The following is an 18,810-nucleotide window of genomic DNA, read 5'->3' as shown; positions in this document are numbered from 1 at the left end:
ACAACAGCCCTGTTGTCCTTAAGATAAAACAACCCAAAATTATGTCTCGAACCTCCTTTACACTAATGCTAGAATACAAACACCATTTGATTGCTTGAAAAACCAGAAACAAGAAGAATTTTTCAATTGTAAAGAATAATTTTTTCCTTTGAATGGTGTTTTTTTTTTTTTTTCTATATGAAACTACTGCCATTTCCTCATTTAAATAGCAAATTTCCTCATTTAAATAGCAACAAAAATAGTAATAGAAAAAAAGAAGAAACAAGGAAAAAATATGGAGAGAGAATGAGATCATGGAGAGATTTTTGAGAAAAAAAATCAGGTAGTATAATTTAAAGAAAATTGTGAATTGAGTCTCCTCTTTATTTTAGGAACAATAAATGGTGGATTTATGTGTGAGTTGAAATTTTGAAGGTAAAAATTTTAATTTTTTAGTAATAGCCCACCCAATTTCAAATCTAGTTCAGCCCAATTATTTTTAGCCCACCCCACCTTGGATTGCTAGATCCACTCCTGGAACAATGGTATGCACAGGTGACCACAATCTCTAAGAGATAAACACTATTTTTTTTATGAAAAAATTCACACATGTTTCAACAATTAATAATGTAATAAATATTTGTATGGGGATGTCACGGATCACACCCCAATAATATAATAAATAATTGTGATTGAGATTAGAGTGTCTTTAAATAACACTTGGGCAATGTCAATGTGCATGGTGGACTAACAAGAAAGGGCAAAAAATATGTGGTAGACTAATCGACCATGCATCATACATCAAACGAAAACTTGCGATATATTTTGATGGGAAGCTGATGCCCAGTTGGTGGACTTTCACAATCATTCCTCTTTCATTGAAATTGGCCTCCTCAGATATTTTCAAGCATCAAACGCTGATGAAAGTCCTATCTAATTTCATTTATTTCACAACATCCAAAGGTTTATCCAAATACTAAGATTATGCCATTTGAAATTTAATGAAAGTGCAATTGAGACTTCAATGCTAAAATTAATTTGAGATTTAAGAATAAGATTCACCGCAGCTATTACTTACTATTCGACTACAAGTGTGTAATGTTTATGCCCGTCCGTCATCTACCCCGGCGGATGCAACAGTGTGAGCCCAGCATTTGAGGCTGTCTTTCATGTCGGTATCATTGCCCAAATCAGGAACTTTCCACTTCATCAATGGCTTCTTTCTGTTTCTCCTATCCAAATCCACCCATGCTTCGGAAAGGTAAGGCCTTGGAATCGAAGATTTCTCCACACTGCCAACCTCTTTCTTGACCAGTCTCTGCAACCCAGGAATGATCTCAACCAAGCTGGAGTCGGTATCTTCTTCAGAGAACACAAAGCCCAGATCCATGAACCCTTTTAGTTCTTCAAACTCAAGGTCCGACAAGCTCTTTGTCAGCTTTGTTCTTCGCCTCAAGCTTGTGCTCTTCGTGGTCTGCTTCACAGAAGATGTCGGGTGTGTTATAACCACCTCTTTTCTCGATAAAAAGTCAGAGTTGAGGGTTGGGATGGAGCTGGCCAGCTGCTCGCTCTTGGACCTTGCATGGATTGTTGGGATCCTTGAAATTCTTGGTTCTGGATTTCCTTGGATTTGGATCATGTGATCATCTGGGTTCGTTTCAGAATTTGATCTCTGTGATTGTAACTTGAAGATGTCGAGATTGAACCAGCATGAGTCGAACAGGTTCATGACCTCTTCCGGGTCCATAATGGAGAAAAATCGGGCGATGTGGATGATTAGAGAAGCTTCGGGGCCCCTCGGAGTCTACAACTACAGGGTGTGTAGAAATGAATTGCTGTTAGATTCTTCTATTTGATAGAGATAACATTATTAGTCTATTCTCATCTCTTAAATTTAATTAGTAAGGATAGATATTATATAGGTGACTTCTAGAGAAAAAAAAACGTATAGGGTTGGTAAAAATTGAATTTCATGCTTTTAAGTCACCAAGTGCTTATTATCTAAGCTATCACTAGTTTACGAATAAGATAGTATAAATTTAGGGGCGGACCCAACTCACGAGTAAATAAATTTTGGAGCCCATCTATTTTTTTTTTAAGAAAATGAAGTAATTTTTGGGCCAAAAAATAATATTTTTTTTTTGCCCAAGTCTAACCCAACCAGCCTAAGCCCAAACCCAAATTCAAAGCTATAAAGTATTTGTATGGTACGTTTTTTATATTTTTTATTTTCTCTTTTTAAATTAATGAATTATGTTAAATATATATATGAAGCTCATTAAACTCTCATTTTTATATTTTTATTTTTTTTATTGATAAAACTCATGATAGAAAAAAAAATTTAAAGCCTTACAAGGTAATAAATCCCAGATCAGCTCCTAAATAAATTGATAAATAAAAATTATTTTGTGTTTAATTTACTCATTTTCTCAAAAATTGCAACTTGAGTTTTTTTTGATAATTTTATTCTAATACTTTACTTTATTTATATTTATTTTTATTGAATTATTAATATAATATATATATTTAATTAATTCTCAATTTTAAAATTAATTTTTAAATTTAATATATATGTATATATTGCAGAATATAAAAATCTGTATATGTGTTTTTTTCCTTTACTTTAAAAAGATTATTATATAATTGTATTTTAAAAAGTAAGAATAAATGAAAATTTAATTTTATTTAATTAAAATTTATATTTTAAATTAGATCATTCTAAATAAAATAATTTATTTATAAATAAATTCTATATAAAATACATTACAAATGAATTTCTAATTTGAGGTTGATTCAATCCAAACGTGGCTTTCCATCTTCTCATTCGCATATTGAATTGGAAAGGTGACACAATGGTGGCATGAGATGTAAGTATCCCGTCCAGATATCGTAAGCACCCGGTCTATCTGAACGGAAGCGCCTACGGAAGAAAAAAAAATAATAAAATATAAGACAAAAACTATTCTGACATGCATACACTAGAATGAAAACAACGGAAGCGAAGCTAAACATCTGCATGCACTACGGGTATCCCGCTAACACAGCGATTAAAAGATAAATAAACACAAACTCCTGTGCCAACATACACGAGACTCGAGAAGAGACCTGACACAGTACGAATAATAAAGTAAATCGTGCTAAGACATCAGAGTTAACAGGGATTGACGGGACTGTCTGTACACCATACCGACTCTGCCGCTAAAGCTGACTCACTTGCTATGGCACGCTGCGACTACCGGAATGATGGAAAGCAAGGTGAGTCGAGAGACTCAGCAAGCGTAAGGAAAGAAAGGCTGCAGGCTACACAAAACTAGAAATCTCTCCCTAGAATAAACTCTAAGGTACACACAAGCCATGAGACGCTACAACACAATAACTCAAAAGCATAACAAAATAAAAGTACATACCGGTCCTTGGGACCCACATAAGACACTTGACACACAAGTCCCATACCAACCTGTCGCTGCCCTGGATGGTAACAAATATCTCCAGCATCCTGTGCGCACTATCCCGGGTCGGTACTCCCGCCACCCGTATCCCTGTCGGTACTCCCGACAGCCGAGCCATAGGCTCTCTCGGAACGGTACTCCCGTCCGAGAACTAAATACTATCAGTAGCCATACAATGGACATAAAATGCATTGGCGTAGTGAGCATCAACGTGATACAAGGCGCCCATACATCCAGGCATCAGGCCATGCTCCGCCCACATAGTAAACCACAAGCCATGCATATGCCGTGTTGGGTGCAACCTAACCAAGCTAGAATGTCTGTGTCCAAGCATACTCAATAAATGAATAATAATTCAATAATTAATGTTAGGTGTCAAATTGGAGTAAGGGAGAGGATAAAATATAGGAAATCATAGGGTCTTTCACGGGAATTAAAGATCACGATGAGAGGGTTGGGAACTTGCCTTTTCACGACCATTTCCTGCCCTTCTTACACTCTCGCTGCAAAGTAAAACGTTTAATAGCAATTAATAAAACCCGTGACTCACATTAATTAAATCTAACCGTGTAATATAATTAATTTAGTCATCTAAATCCCACATAGGCATACCGTAAACAAAATCTCAATAAATCTCATATTTATTTTAAATTAAATCATGCCAAAAACATCCTTAATTCATATAATTAATACGCAAAATCAAACCGAATTAAGGGAAGACAAGGGATGCACCAAATGGAAATAGATCGCAAGGGTAGAGGAGAACTTGCCTCGTTTAAGCTGATTACAGTATTTCCACGCTTAAATACCATCAAATTAATACACGCTGTAAATTAGATTAAACTCCCAAAATTAATAAAATTAGACCCAAAATTAAATTCCAACCGTACAAATTAATTAACACACAATTCTTTACTTACCTTATTAATTAAAATCCATTTAAACCAAGTTTAATCTTGGTTTTCCCTCAAATTCCTCCATTTTTTTCCCTTGCTGCGCGCTGTTTCTTCTCCTATTTTTGCTCTCTGGAATTGCTCGAAATGAACCCTCGAATTCGCTGAAAATCAGCAATTAAAAGCAAGGAAATGGAGCTCCAGACGCTGCCGCGTGGCAGCTCAGCGCAGCACAGCCTCAGCCTCAAAACGACGCCGTTTTGGGCGCATGAGGCTGATAAAAATCCAAAAGAATTCCTCCAGCGCGCGCAGCCAAGAATCGATCCCACGTCCGTGCCTAGCTTCTCGCGCATGTAAGCCAGCTGCGCTGGCTGCGCCTTTGTCAATATGTATACGCACCCAATTAATGTTAAAGGAACCTCACTGCATTTCCGAAAATTACAGTTAAAACCCCATAACTTCTGGAAATTAATATATACACCCCAAGTTTCCAAAAAAATCTACTAAATTAATTTATTTTCCTATTTCCATAAATACTCTCAAATAATTTAATTAAATACCTAAATTTCCTATTTCCTTAAAGTTACATAAATAAACATTTTTCTTAAATCTCCAAATATCCAAATAAATTAATATTTCCTTTTAACCCACAAATATTCAATAATCACCATAAATACAATAATTATTAATTATTTTCAAATTTCGGGATATTACATGACATGTCAACGATAATATGTTGGATTTTAAATTTAAAATTTTAAATTCGTTATAATTCACACATTTCGCTAATGAACTCCTAATTGATAACCGTCATGCGCACACATTTTGAGAGTAAATTCTTAACTTAAAGATAAGAAAAATGGTACTGGTACATCATCAATGACTAATTAATTATAAGATGTCATTGTATGGATTGATTAATTAAGATCAGCTTTGTTGTGCATTATTATTATTATAAATAAACAGAATACTGTCTTATTTGCTTGGGTAACTAGTTTACTGAATATTCGTGCTGTCTGTCTGTATATCATCGGGACTACTACTACTACTGCACCAAATCATTGATCATTGTCATTCTCTGAAGCAAATTAAGGATATGATCATAATTTAAGTTAATGGCACTCCATCCATTGAAATAAACTATAATTATATATTATGGGATATATCTTACTTCACATTATATATGAATATGATCCCCATTTTCTAGCTTCTATATACGCATAGGCGCCTTATAGTTTTATCATGTGAATCCAGATTCCATGGACGAACAGAAGCAAATAAAGGAGCTTCCAACATCTTGACATATGTATAGCTAATGCTTTTATATAAATATATCGAGAGAGAGAGAGAGAGAGAGGAGGAAACCAATAAAACAGAATGCAGCACTAACAGAAAAGAACAAGGATTATAGAGTGATTTAAGGAGGCGTGTAAGGGCTAAAATCCAAGGTTGCTTTTTGCTCTTTTGGGGCTGCGGCTAGGAGCGGAAGAACAACTAAGAAGCCGCAACATATATGCATAATATAGGCAATAAATATAAGTTTAGACTATGGATTTGCAAAGTGACTATGGGTCTTTTCAATGACATCAATTATGTACACTATTGCTGGGTGGTTGCCCTTTTGCATCAGAATAATTTTAAAGGTGCAATTAAAGATGTGAGAGCATTCCGGATGACGTAACGTCTAAGTGCGTGTAAAATAAAATATACTAAAATAAACTTTTGAAAAAATAAATTTTAATGATTGAATCTTGGCTTTTAAAAATACACAAAAATAAAATTATTTTGCTAAAAAAAATCAAATAAGTTGTCGAAATTTGTATTGAGAAAAACTGATTACAAACTCTAAGTTTTAAGTATATTTATAGTGTTTGATTAATTCAAATCTATTTAATAGATATAAATAAAATTTAATTAAAATCTTAATTAAAATAAATCCTAATCAAACTTGAAATAAAATGTTAAATCAAGTAGAATTTTAAAATAGATGAAATATTAAAATATTGTTTGCTATTGTTTCGACACTACTATTTTGATTTGGTCGAGTCGATTTTGGAGTAAGTCTTGATTGGTAACCGCATTGGAGAATTCTTTATCTACCTCAAATAATTTTATGGGCAAATCTATGGTTTTGTGTAGTGATTAATTATTATCCCAAATAAAAATCTATCGACCTATATATATGTATATATATATGGACCCGAATGTGTGTGTGTGTGTGTGTGTGTGTGTGTGTGAGAGAGAGAGAGAGAGAGAGAGGGAGGGGGGGATGAGTGGTGAAGAGAGTGATTATGCAATTGGGAAAGAAGATTCCAAAATCTGCTAAGTGGTTGTATATTCCCAACAATGTAGGCTGGCCTGGCCTGGCCTGCAGAGGACCTAACCCCACTATCAGTGCATCACGGGAAAGGGACCGGGAGAGAGAGAGAGAGAGAGGAGAGGGGGGGGGGGGGGGGGGGGGGGGGGGGCGGCGGGGGAGATCAGAGACTGCCAGCGGTGCCTGCGCAGCGCCATATTCCTTTCGTAGCTTTTGCCTCGCCTACACTTTTAGCTACGTATTGGTCCTACTTGCTTCTTTCTTTTAGCCCTTCTGAATCAATGCTCCGTCATCTATTGCAAACTCTGTACATGGCCCAACCCCAATCGTGATCAACTCTTCTGTATATATGCAAATATATAAACATAATCCTATATATTGGCGACTATATATATATATATATAGGATTAATCTTTTAGTTTTAACATGTACTTTTAATCTAATTCAACTGATTGACCACTCTCTTGGATTCATGTGCACGCTATTTCATTCGAAATAGCACATTAATGTCGCCTTCACTGCTGGAGGCGTGCACTGAAATGCAGTTTTAAGTGACGACAACTGCGTCGGGGGAAAACAACCACTTTTGCTAATTTGAATAAGAGGACATCAAACGAATTAACAAAACCAGACAACCTCTAAACTAATTAAGCCAAGGACACACCATCCACATCAGGGCTGGCTTTACTGCTAACCAAATGAGGATACTATATTACCAACTAATGGAGGCCCAATTAATTAATGGCGAAAAATTGCTATTTGCCCATAAACTCTAGACTCCATATGATTTATTGGACATTTCTAATCAAGGATACTAAATTACCATACCCTTTAAAAAAAAAAAAGAACATATAATAGAGGCTTGTAATGCCATATTAAAATAAAAGAAACTTTCTTAAAAACACAATTAATCACATTAATTCCATGATCCCAAATAAGACAAGGGCATGCTATGCTAGCTAGCTTCCTTACATTCCATGATCCCAAGGCACATCACTAATTTTTCCTTTCCCTCGCTATAAAAATCAAGCCTGAATATCGAATCCAACTCACAGTTGATAAGCGTTTTGAGAGAGAGAGAGAGAGAGAGATGGCATCCAAGCTGCCAAAGAGAATGAGATTGCGCAGAAAGCTTCACATCTTGAGAACCCTTACCAACTCCAAATCTGTAATACTTGTTGCTCTTGTTTTCAATCGTTTTCTGCATGTGCATTCCCTTACCTTTTGTTTCCTGACTTGTTTTCCTTACATACTAACTATTAACTTCCTAATTTATCTTCATGATTTGCCATGAAAGGCGAAGAAAAGGTCCATCATCATGGATGCTTTTCTTCTCATTTACAAGCTCAAACTCCATCTCCAGACAATCAAAAGAGAACCCCTCTCCTTGCTGAACCTTACCCAGGTCTCTCTCTCTCTCTCTCTCTCTCTATATATATATATATATATTGCGCATGGTTTTATGATATGTCGTATACAATAACATTATGATGAGTACAGGAGGAGGTGAAAGTAGAGAAGATGGGGGCAGAATTTCTGGTGAAAGTGATGTGCAAGAAAGGGCAAGAAGTGCTGGTGGCCATTCTAGAGAGCTTTGAGAGAATGGGTTTGGAAGTTCTGCAAGCTAGGGTTTCGACCCACCCTTTTCTCAGCCTGGAAGCCATTGTTGAACCTCGAGACCAGGGGTTTGATCATCTTGATGTCAAACATATCATAGGATCTGTTCATCAGGCCATTATTAGTTCCTCCAGTTAACAACGTCCAGTAATGCTATATTAAATTGGTGCAAAATGCATGCATGTATGGAACTCAAAATTAAACTAAGCACTTGATGCAAACTTAGCCCAACCAATCTTTTCATTACTATATAAATATATGCAAGAAATATCACCCATCTAACATCGATCCACATGAAAAAAGCAGGCCTTGGAAAATATTTTTTAATCATAATTAAGCATAAAAATATTAGCATAATGAGGAGACAAATGTTGATCTTAGAGTGGTGTCCAACTGTGATCAAAATGATAGAGACATGAGTACATAGATGGCTAAAGATTGAATCACCATGGGCCTACAAACTGATTAATTAATTTCACACACTCTTGCCATGGACTATATATATATATCCAACTGATTAATTAATTTGATTGGTCTTGCATACTACATTTTACACTTCTTGTTGCCCATTCAGATATTTCTTAAATTTTAAGTAGGCTGGTTAAAGGCATTACAAAAGTGGGTTTTGCAAATCATATCATTTAAAATAAGCACACAATACAATATAATACTGTGTATGAACTTAATTTCAAGAAAATAAGCAGTAAGTAAAAATTTATCAAATATGCAGAATAATTCACTTACATTACATGTTAGCTCATTTCTTGAAGGACAGGACAAAACTATTAGTCAAAATGATATTTAATAGTGAAAAACAAGCAGATTTGCTTTTTTACAATTCAATCCCTATCAGCTGCCTGCGTAATTGCCGGGTGGGTGCAACCCAAATGAAGTCCAGATTGGGGCCCAAACAAGCCAACCCAATTTGGAGGCCTAATTCCCACAATGGCAGGAGATTCATTGCAACTGTTTCTGTTTGTTTGCCATTCACAACACAAGAATTCACCTAATAACGCACTGACTTGCTGAATTTCGTTTTAATTTGCATTCTTATAAAAAGAAAAAAAGAATAACTTTCAAAGAAAAGTATTAAGAATACAAATATATTTTGATTCAAAATTGAATAGCTTATAAGTGCAACCAATTGAGTTATGTATAGTTTACAAAATGTATTAGAGACCACATATTTAAAAAAATTAAAAAAATTAAGTACAACCACATAATTAATACTAAATTCACTCAATACTTAAATTAAGTACAGCCATATAATTAGTACTAAACCCAATTAATATGTAAGATCTGCAATTGATGAACAGAACAAACCCACAGCAGAACCAAGAACCAAAAAAGAAAAAATAGAATAGCGTACAAGAACACAATGCGCGTCCGTACAATCGCGACATGTATTTATGTGTTTGGAACCGTAAGTTGATCCTACTCAAGGTAGGAGTTTCGTCCCTAGTCAATCTATTAAAATGAAAAATAAAGAATTACAAGAATACAAAAAGAATTAGAACTAACTTTCAGTATCGTGAAGAAGAATACAGAGTACATGTTGCTCCAAGAACCCGAGCAATTTCCCAGCACTCAAACCTCTCCTTGAACTCTCTCTCACACCCCAGTGATTTTCCTAGAAAAGATGATACGAATTAGAGTTATGTTCTTGCCTATTGATTCACACGGTGTGTGTCAAAATGCTTTCAGATCAATCGCACTGCCAACATATATATATATATATATATATACATAAAAAGGAAATGAACAGGAGGCGTTAGATCTGGGGTTTATAAAGGGAATTGACGACCTGAAATAAACCAGCCAATAAACAGCAAATAGAAAGCCACGTGTCACCCATCTGAAGTAAGCAGATGATATCCCACTAATTGTCAATTAATTTGAATCAAATAAACCCTAACACAATACTTAGATAATGGAACACACATATAAGACAAACCTAACTTAATAATGCAAAAAAAAAAAAAAAAAGCTTCCACAAGTTGGGCTTCATTTAGTCTTCTTTGATTGATACTAATTAATTTGGATTTAATTGGGTCTTTTTTTGTGTTTTTAAAATATTTGGGTTGCATCAATTCTCCCCCTCTTGAAAACAACTCGTCCTCGAGTTGGTTTAGGTATTGATTTTGGACCATGATACTTGTACAAGTCTTGAACGTTGAAAGTCTTAGAAATTGTACAACTTTTTGATAGATCAATAACATAAGCATTATCATTAATCTTTTGGATGATGCAAAAAGGACTAGTCTTCTTCTTCTTAAGCTTATTGTATTTCTCGGTAGGAAGTCATTCTCTACACAAATGAACCATGACATAATTGCCTTCACCGAAAGATTTGAATCTTTTGTGCTTGTCAACAATGATCTTGCATGTACTTCACAGCGGACTCTTCTAACTTCTTAACTTTTTTATAGACATTGGTCATCTTATCTATCAAATGATTAGCAATGATACTCATTCCAAGTAGTTTTGGTAAGGGAATCAAATCTAGAGTATGCAATGGAGGATGAATATAAAAAACTTCAAATGGAGATTTGCCATTGGAACGATTTGGCACGTTGATAGGTAAATTCAACTTGTGGTAGGACATTATCCCACTATCTTGGGTTTTCTTTGATAAAACATCACAAAATATTGCTCAACGTGCGATTGGTAATCTCAGTTTGCCCATTTATTTGTGGATGATAGGTGCTACTGAACTATAAAGTCATATAAAGTCTTTTCCAACAAAGTACGCCAAAAATGACTGAGAAATTTGTTATCGAAATCATAAACTATTATTTTTGGCAATCCATGTAAACAAACAATCTCCCCAAAAGAATAGTTGAGCAATGTGGGTAGCATCTGAAGTTTTCTTATAGAGAATAAAATGAGCCATTTTAGAAAAACGATATACCACAACAAAGATAGAGTCCAAACTTCTTTGTGTTCCTGGTAATCCTATAATGAAATCCATGGACAAATCTTCCCAAAGGGCATCAAGAATAGGAAGTGGCATGTACAACCCAGTATTCTAAATTTGTCCCTTTGCAGTTTGGCATGGATAACAACGCTTAACAAACTTCTCGACGTCACGCTTGAGATACGACCAAAAGTATCAAGCTTCAACCAATGAAATGGTCTTGTCTCACCCCATGTGCCCTTCTAGTCCCCTAGCGTGTGACTCTTGAATAATGTGTTTTCTGAGAGATCGTCGAGGAATACATAAACGATTTTCAAAGAATAGAAAACCATCGTGTATTTGATGTTTATCTGCAACCCTATTAATGCATGTTGTCACTTTTCTTTGAAATCTTCATCATCTGCATATAGTTATTGAAATAATCAAAACCAATTATTTCATTTTTAACTGCTATCAAAAACAAAACTCGACGACTCATTGCATTCGCGACTTTGTTCAACTAACCTGACTTGCATCGAAGTGAGAAAGTAAATCTCTGGATATAGGAAATCCACCGAGCATGCATCCGATTGACCTTGCAAGAATTGTTAAGCTACTTGAGAGCTTGATGATCTGTGCTGAGGATAAATTCCTTTTGTATTAGGTATGATTCCCACTATTGCAAAGTGCGAACAACCACATACAATTCCTACTCATATGTTGACCACTTCTTCCTTGTGCCGCTGAGTTTTTTGCTAAAAAAGGCTATCGGCTTCATTTCTTGAGACAGAATTACTCCAACTCCTACCCCAAAAGCCTCACAATCGACTTCAAAAAGTTTTCCAAAGTCAGGAAGTACCAGGACATGTGCATTTGTAAGTTTCTCCTTCAAAACTGCAAAACTTTATTTTACTGCCTCCTCCCAAATGAATTGTTTCTGTTTCAAATAGTCAATAAGTAGTGCAGCCATGGTACTGAAGTTCTTCACAAACCGCCTGTAGAAAGTTGCAAGGTCATGAAAACTCTGAATGTGGGTAATTGTCTTTGATGTGGGTCATTCTCGAATAACTTTCACCTTCTCTTGATCAACTTTGATTCTTTCAGAACTCACAACAAAGTCCAAGAAAATTAGGTTGTCTGTAATAAAGCTACATTTCTTGAGGTTGGCATACAACTTATTTACCTGTAACGCTTCAAAAACTTCCTTCAAATGTCGAAGATGTTCTTCCTTGCTATGGCTATAGATTAGGATATCATCAAAGTATACAACAATAGACTTCCCAATGAAAGGTTGGAATACCTTATTCATTAACCTCATAAAAGTACTTGGAGCGTTGGATAGACCAAAAGGCATGACTAGCCATTTATACAACATTTCACAAGTTTTGAACGTTGTCTTCCATTCATCACTGGGACGGATACGAATTTGATGGTACCCACTCTGTAAATCAATTTTGGAAAATAATTTTGATCTTCCCAATTTATCAAGCATGTCATCCAATCGAGGAATAGGAAATCGACATCGTACCGTAATCTTGTTGATAGCCCGGCTATCTACACACATCCTTCAACTTTCATCTTTCTTTAGAGTTAGAAGTACAGGTACAACTACTAGACTCATGCGGTAGTGTGACAAGTTAGGTAAGCTTGCTCTAGGGATAAGATTGATATGGTGTTGAATATACCTAAGTGGAGGGATTCTGGTAGGTAACTTATCAAGAATAATATCACTGAATTCCACTAGTAAATGCCGAACAAGATTTGGTACATTTTGAGACATAAAAGCTTATTTCGGCAAAAAAAGAGGTTGGTTCTAACCTTCGAACAGGCTAAATTGTTTGGTTGTTTCATCGGGGCAAGAATAATTTCACATTGTCTTTGTATAATGTGTATGTATTATTTTTGCCATTGTGCAAGGTATTTAAATCGAATTGCTATGGACAACCTAATAACATTTGACAAGCATTCATATCAACAATATTGTACAATACCTCGTCTCTGTACTTGCCAATTGAGAAAGGAATACGACACTGCTCCATCACTTTTATTTTGCCCACATCCTTGATCCACTTAATATGATATAGAGATGGGTGTGGCTGAGTTGGTAACTATAATTTATCCACCATGGTCTTAGACACTATGTTCTCGCTACTTTTGCTATCAATGATAAGATCACAGACCCATTGACTAAACATCGTGTCTTGAAGATGTTGCGGCCTTGAAACTCTACTTCTTTCTTTGGGGTATACATTAGTCACCTAATTACTAATGATACACCTTCATCTTCGTAAGTGAGCTCTTCAAGTTCCGCTTCTTCCGCAAACTCATCATCTTTCGGATAAACTTCTTCTTTAACGTCATCATCACAAGTAACCAAATTGATTGGTTTTCTTTGATGACATTGGTTAGAGTAATGACCTATTTACCAGCAATGGTAACATTTGTTTTCCCTTGGGATGGTATAAGGGTCGTTGGAATTGGACTTGCTCATTGTTTCCCTTTGTGGATGTGCAATCAGTTGGCTATGAGAGGGGTTTGTCCTTGGTGTTTCATTATGTGGCCTTTTCACAATCTTTCCTTTGCCCAAATCTAGTTTTTGTGATGGTGCAGAAGATTGTGATAGCATTAGGTTACGGGTTCCCCTTTTGTTGAGTTGTGCTTCAATTTTCAAAGCAACTTGACTGGCACTAGACAGAGTACTATGCGACTACTTAAACACCTCATCTTGAATATTGGCATGCAGTCCATCAATGAATTTTGAAATCTTCTGATTTTTAGATTCATGGATGTCAACACATGCTGCAAGTTTGTGAAATTTAGTAACATACTCATGCACTATTTAGTAGGCTTGCCGACAATGTTGATAGCGACTAAAAAGTGCCTACTCATAATCCAGGGGAAAAAGGTGCTCGACCGTCAATTGTTTTATCCGACGCCAAGTTCAAACTTTGTTTCTGTGTTATCGAATTCTTGCTGATTGTAACTGGTCCCATCAAGCTAATGAGCCTTTTTTGAGTCTATAGGCCATCAATTTGACATTCAGGTGTTCTTCTGTTCCCTAGTAATCAAAGAACTTTTCTACTTCAACCAGTCAATCGAGAAATTATTCGATCACGAATAGACCATCAAATTGTGAAATTTTAATTTTCATATGATAGTCATTTTGTCGAGGCCTTTGGTTATTTACTAGTGGAATTGGATCTTCTTCTTCTTTACTCAAATCTTCATATTGAAAAAGTTGATTTTTGTGTAGCCTGAGATTTTGATGAGGATTAGTCTCGTCATATCTCTATTATCGGAAGTTATTGTTTGGTCCACCAAGAAAGTGTTGGAATTGTTGAGTCAAGGTTGTAAGCATTGCTTCCATATTCTTTAATCTTCCTTTAAGTGCATCTACTGATTCCTTTGTCGCAAACCTCTAGTTAGTTTCTTCACCTGACATTATTTTTCTCTTTTTTTTTTCTTTTTTTTTTTTGTCTTTTTATTTTTTAAATAAGAAACAAACTCTCCAAACAATAAGGAAAAAAATGACACTTTTTTTTTACTCTAAGGAAAAGGCCAAGAAAACTCCAAAGTATATGTAGGATTTTGTTTGGGCTTGAGATATGATATGGTAATTAGGTAGTTGTTAGGCTTTGATTTTGGTAGATATTGGACTTGGATAATAGAGGCTAGGATTGAAATGTTTGTAAAGGTTAGAGGAAGTGACTTTGGTTTCAAGATAAGAGTAGTAGAAGAAAATTGGGGCTTCTCTTTCTCTTTTTTCTTTTCTTTTTTGCAGATAGTGGTGATTTGTAAAGATGCTAAGTAAGGTGATAAGGGTGGTCATTGAAATATCTTGGTGGTGTTGAAGTAGTAACCAGGAAAGCTCCGCCTAATATAAAGGAAGGCTCTGATACCGATTGATGTAGTGGCTTTTTTTAAATTTTGATCTAACTTGCATTCTCACAAAGAGAAAAGAGGAGAACAATTCTCAAAGAAAAGTCCTAAGAATATAAATGTATTTTGATTCAATATTCGATACCTTACAAGTGCAATCAAATGAGTTATTTATAGTTTACAAAATGTATTAGAGATCACATATTTAAAAAAAAAAAGGAAATTAAGTACAATCTATAATTAGCACTAAACCCAATCAATATTTAGCTAATGAAATACATACATAAAACAGACCTAACTTAATAATGTAAAAGTGAAAAAAAAAAGTTTTAATAAGTTGGGTTTCATTTGGTGTTTTAATAAGTTGGGTTTCATTTGGTGTTTTCATAAATTGGGTTTCATTTGGTCTTCTTTGGTTGATACTAATTTGGACTTGGGTTTTTTTTTGTGTTTTTAAAATATTTGAGCTACGTCAATTTAAAATATTTGGGCTGCATCACCTAAGCTCCTCTAATTCTAGTGTTACGACAAGACAGAACAAAAGAAATAAGAAAAGAAAAATAAAATAAAATATTTAATACAAACGCAAATTAAATCACCATTTCATTTTCATTTTTGATATGTCTTAATTTTTATATTTGGGCTGCACCACCACCTAAGCTCTTCTAGTTCTAGTGTTACGTTTGTTACGACAAGACAAAACAAAAGAAATCAGAAAAGAGAAATAAAATAAAATATCTATAACATTTAATACAAACACAAATTAAATCACCATTTCATTTTCATTTTTGATATGCCTTAATTTTTATTTAATACAAAATAAAAAATAAGCAATTGACAATAATATTTTTTATATTATAAAATTAAAAAAATATTTATAATCCCCAAAAAAATTAATTATCAAATTTATCATTTTCATTTTTAAATTAAAAGTATTTAAATATTTGAATAAAAATAAAATTCAATTTTCAGGAAAAAAAAAATTATTTAATTGAATGGAGGCGAAGGCACGGACGGCTGAGGTAGAGGAGGAGGCGGACGGCGGACGGTGCAAGGCAGCTGCAGGCGGCGACAGCTCCAAGAGACTCTTGATAAAAAGAAATTTATATATGTGATTGTTGTAATTAAAATATATCATGAAAGGAAAAAAAAAATAATTCTCTTTCATTTCATAAAACGAGTAAACTTTTCATCTATTTTTTGCAAAATCTTTTGTTCTTCCGTTGCTTCTGTCTCTCCGCACCAAACATACATAGAGTAAGTGTTTCAAGCGACAAAATGGCTTTTTCCAGGAGACCGTCTGTTAACAGGTTGTAGTACAAAAGCTACGGCAAAAATGAAAAGAAGTCTGCTGCTTGTCTTATCTTCTCCACTGCCCATTTCTTTATATTGTGTGGGAAATCCTTCATTATTTCTACAACAGAGTAACTAAAAGTATTTTTTATTTTTTGGTAAAAATTATACATTCAAGAGTCAAAACCTAATACAAACAGAGTAACTAAGATTTATTAAACTAAAACTCAAGATATTGAACTATTAGAAAGTTGAATCAATATCATGTTACTAAGTAATTAAAGCTGAGTTTTCACAACATTTGAGTACACTTGAGCAAGCCATAGCCATGCATGATGTGCCATCAACTGAGCCAACAATGGGGGTTTTGTCAATATTAATTTCACTTTTCGTAACAAGAATATTCTAGCTATCTCTTCCACCGAGCATTAATTTTAAATCTTGGCTAATAAATAGGATATCCTTGATAATGATTAATGACATTGAACCAAAAAAAAAAAAACCCCATTAAGCTGAAAAAATCATGCATATCCAACAACTTACTATCAAATTAATTAATTTAAAGCTCTTTTTCATTAAAAGTCACCTTCCTTTCAAGCCAGATAGTTCATAGCTAGACTATACAGTTTTGAAGAAAGTCATGTTCCATATAATTAATCTCGCCTGAAAATCATTCAATAACAACCTATATATGATATTCTTTCTATACTAGGGAAAGGAATTGATGAAGAAGATTCTATATATCTTAATTAGTTATATTAATCACATATGATCCAGTTGAAAAATGTTGCATGCCCCAAGAAAATTGATCCTCAAGGGCTTTATAGGGTTTCATCATGCACCCTGTTCAATCGATTGACAATACTTGTTTCTCTTGATTTTGTTTAAGCTCCTACAGTAGACGACCAAATATATGTTTGTTATTTTAGGGTTTCTATACTTTTCCTGCTCATTTATTTTATGGAATTAAAGTATGTTTGCTGTACTTCTATATATCGTTTCTTCATTAGTTTAGCAGTCATATTGTCTTTTCACTGTGACTTTTGAAAAAGCTTTTCACAAGGTTTCCTTTGCCTTGTAGACTTTGGCTAGTCATTTGTTTACCCTCAACCAAGCCGTAGCCGTGGCCCCTTATAGGATAATTTTCTCACCTTTTATTGGGTCATTCTAACTACATTTCAGTAGCCCTCTTGCCCATAACGAGAGTCTTGTGATAATTTATTTCATCTAAGCCTCCAACTAAAGCTACTTTCTTCTATGCTTGTAACCTGATTTTATTGTCTTATTTTGTTGCTTAATTTATTGGCTATTAAACACATGGTTTTTCCCTAGAACAAGTATCCTATTTTGTAGGTACCTGTAAAACTCTTACCTTAATTGATGGGGGAGGGTTTGAGCATAAAAAAATACCAATGGGACGGTACATGTGAGGCATTTAAAATAGCCATTAGGTATGGGTAAGATGGTAGGGATTCGTCCCTCTACCCATGTCTTATCTCAATAAAATTATTACAAATATGTGTATATATATTATAATTCATAAATTCAAAAAAGAAACAAATAAGATATGTTCTTACAAATTTAAAACCTAACCTAGTTATGGCCTCTCTTGCCTTTCACTTTCACTACTGACAAATTAAAGTGGTAATTTTTTATTACTTAATGCATTGAAACAATATAAAATATTACAGACATTGTTTTTTAGGTTTTCACTTGTATTAATGTTAGATTTTTTTTATTATCAAATTATTATAAAGTTATATAAATTATAAATATAAATTTGTTAGAATAAAATATATTAGGCACATACCCATTGTTTTATGGATACGGAGATGAAGAGTTAAACAAGATACTCTATAAAAATACGTACAGATACAAGTATGGAGATGAAGACAAAAATAAAAAAGTCAATATAAAATCAGATTAAAAAAAACAAATCCCCTACCTATACCTTCCCTAGGCTGTGTCCTCTCTCTCAATGTCAATTTTGTTGAATTTTGACCTAAATTTTATTATTAACAAGGAAAAAAAAATCACACATGCATGATTCAGCCAAATGCATGGTTGTATAATATGATTGGTTAAATGCATCCTTAGATGTCGCATAGCAATGCCAGGTTATAACTTAATTTATGATCTGAAGAATGCCCGGCCCGTTGCAGATCGAGCATCCAAAAATCTGCATAACAATGGCGTAAATTTGAACATGCATTAATTAGAGGATACCAAATTCTTGCAGATGATATATAGGATATATAATGATAAATTAGACTGGGATAAATTTTATATTTTGTAACATGCATTAATTAATATAAATTTTAAAATCATGTGATATATAATAAAATGATTTTAAAATTTATATCAATGTATGTCTATATATAATTAAATAACAATTCTTGTTATTAATGGCTTGGAACCCATAATTAGGTTTCAGAAACTCAACTGATATATGCTAACAATTTTTTTATTATTCTGAATAAATATTAA

The 18,810-nt window shown here is 34.2% G+C and overlaps 2 protein-coding genes across 2 annotated transcripts; one reads left to right on the top strand and one right to left on the bottom strand.

Annotated features, from left to right (window-relative positions):
* Nucleotides 1-906: 906 nt before the first annotated feature.
* Nucleotides 907-1,813, bottom strand: LOC127795482 (uncharacterized). The gene has a single exon (XM_052327181.1). It carries the CDS (start codon nucleotides 1,724-1,726, stop codon nucleotides 1,082-1,084), a length of 645 nt encoding a protein of 214 aa, XP_052183141.1. The 5' UTR covers nucleotides 1,727-1,813; the 3' UTR covers nucleotides 907-1,081.
* A 5,850-nt stretch (nucleotides 1,814-7,663) lies between these two features.
* Nucleotides 7,664-8,617, top strand: LOC127795661 (uncharacterized). The gene is made up of 3 exons (XM_052327468.1): nucleotides 7,664-7,806; nucleotides 7,936-8,043; nucleotides 8,139-8,617. Exons 1-3 carry the CDS (start codon nucleotides 7,729-7,731, stop codon nucleotides 8,391-8,393), a joined length of 441 nt encoding a protein of 146 aa, XP_052183428.1. The 5' UTR covers nucleotides 7,664-7,728; the 3' UTR covers nucleotides 8,394-8,617.
* The last annotated feature ends 10,193 nt before the right edge of the window (nucleotides 8,618-18,810 follow it).

The sequence above is a fragment of the Diospyros lotus genome, chromosome 2 (assembly GCF_014633365.1).
Source record: "Diospyros lotus cultivar Yz01 chromosome 2, ASM1463336v1, whole genome shotgun sequence".
NCBI lineage: Eukaryota > Viridiplantae > Streptophyta > Magnoliopsida > Ericales > Ebenaceae > Diospyros > Diospyros lotus.
This window is presented reverse-complemented; position numbering and strand designations above follow the sequence as displayed.

Bases quoted from the DNA above. Each gene is read 5' to 3' on its own strand.
- LOC127795482 (XM_052327181.1), bottom strand. From the start codon at position 1,726: ATGGACCCGGAAGAGGTCATGAACCTGTTCGACTCATGCTGGTTCAAT.
- LOC127795661 (XM_052327468.1), top strand. From the start codon at position 7,729: ATGGCATCCAAGCTGCCAAAGAGAATGAGATTGCGCAGAAAGCTTCAC. The intron at 7,807-7,935 runs GTAATACTTGTT...TTGCCATGAAAG, and splicing joins CCCTTACCAACTCCAAATCT to GCGAAGAAAAGGTCCATCAT. The intron at 8,044-8,138 runs GTCTCTCTCTCT...TGATGAGTACAG, and splicing joins CCTTGCTGAACCTTACCCAG to GAGGAGGTGAAAGTAGAGAA.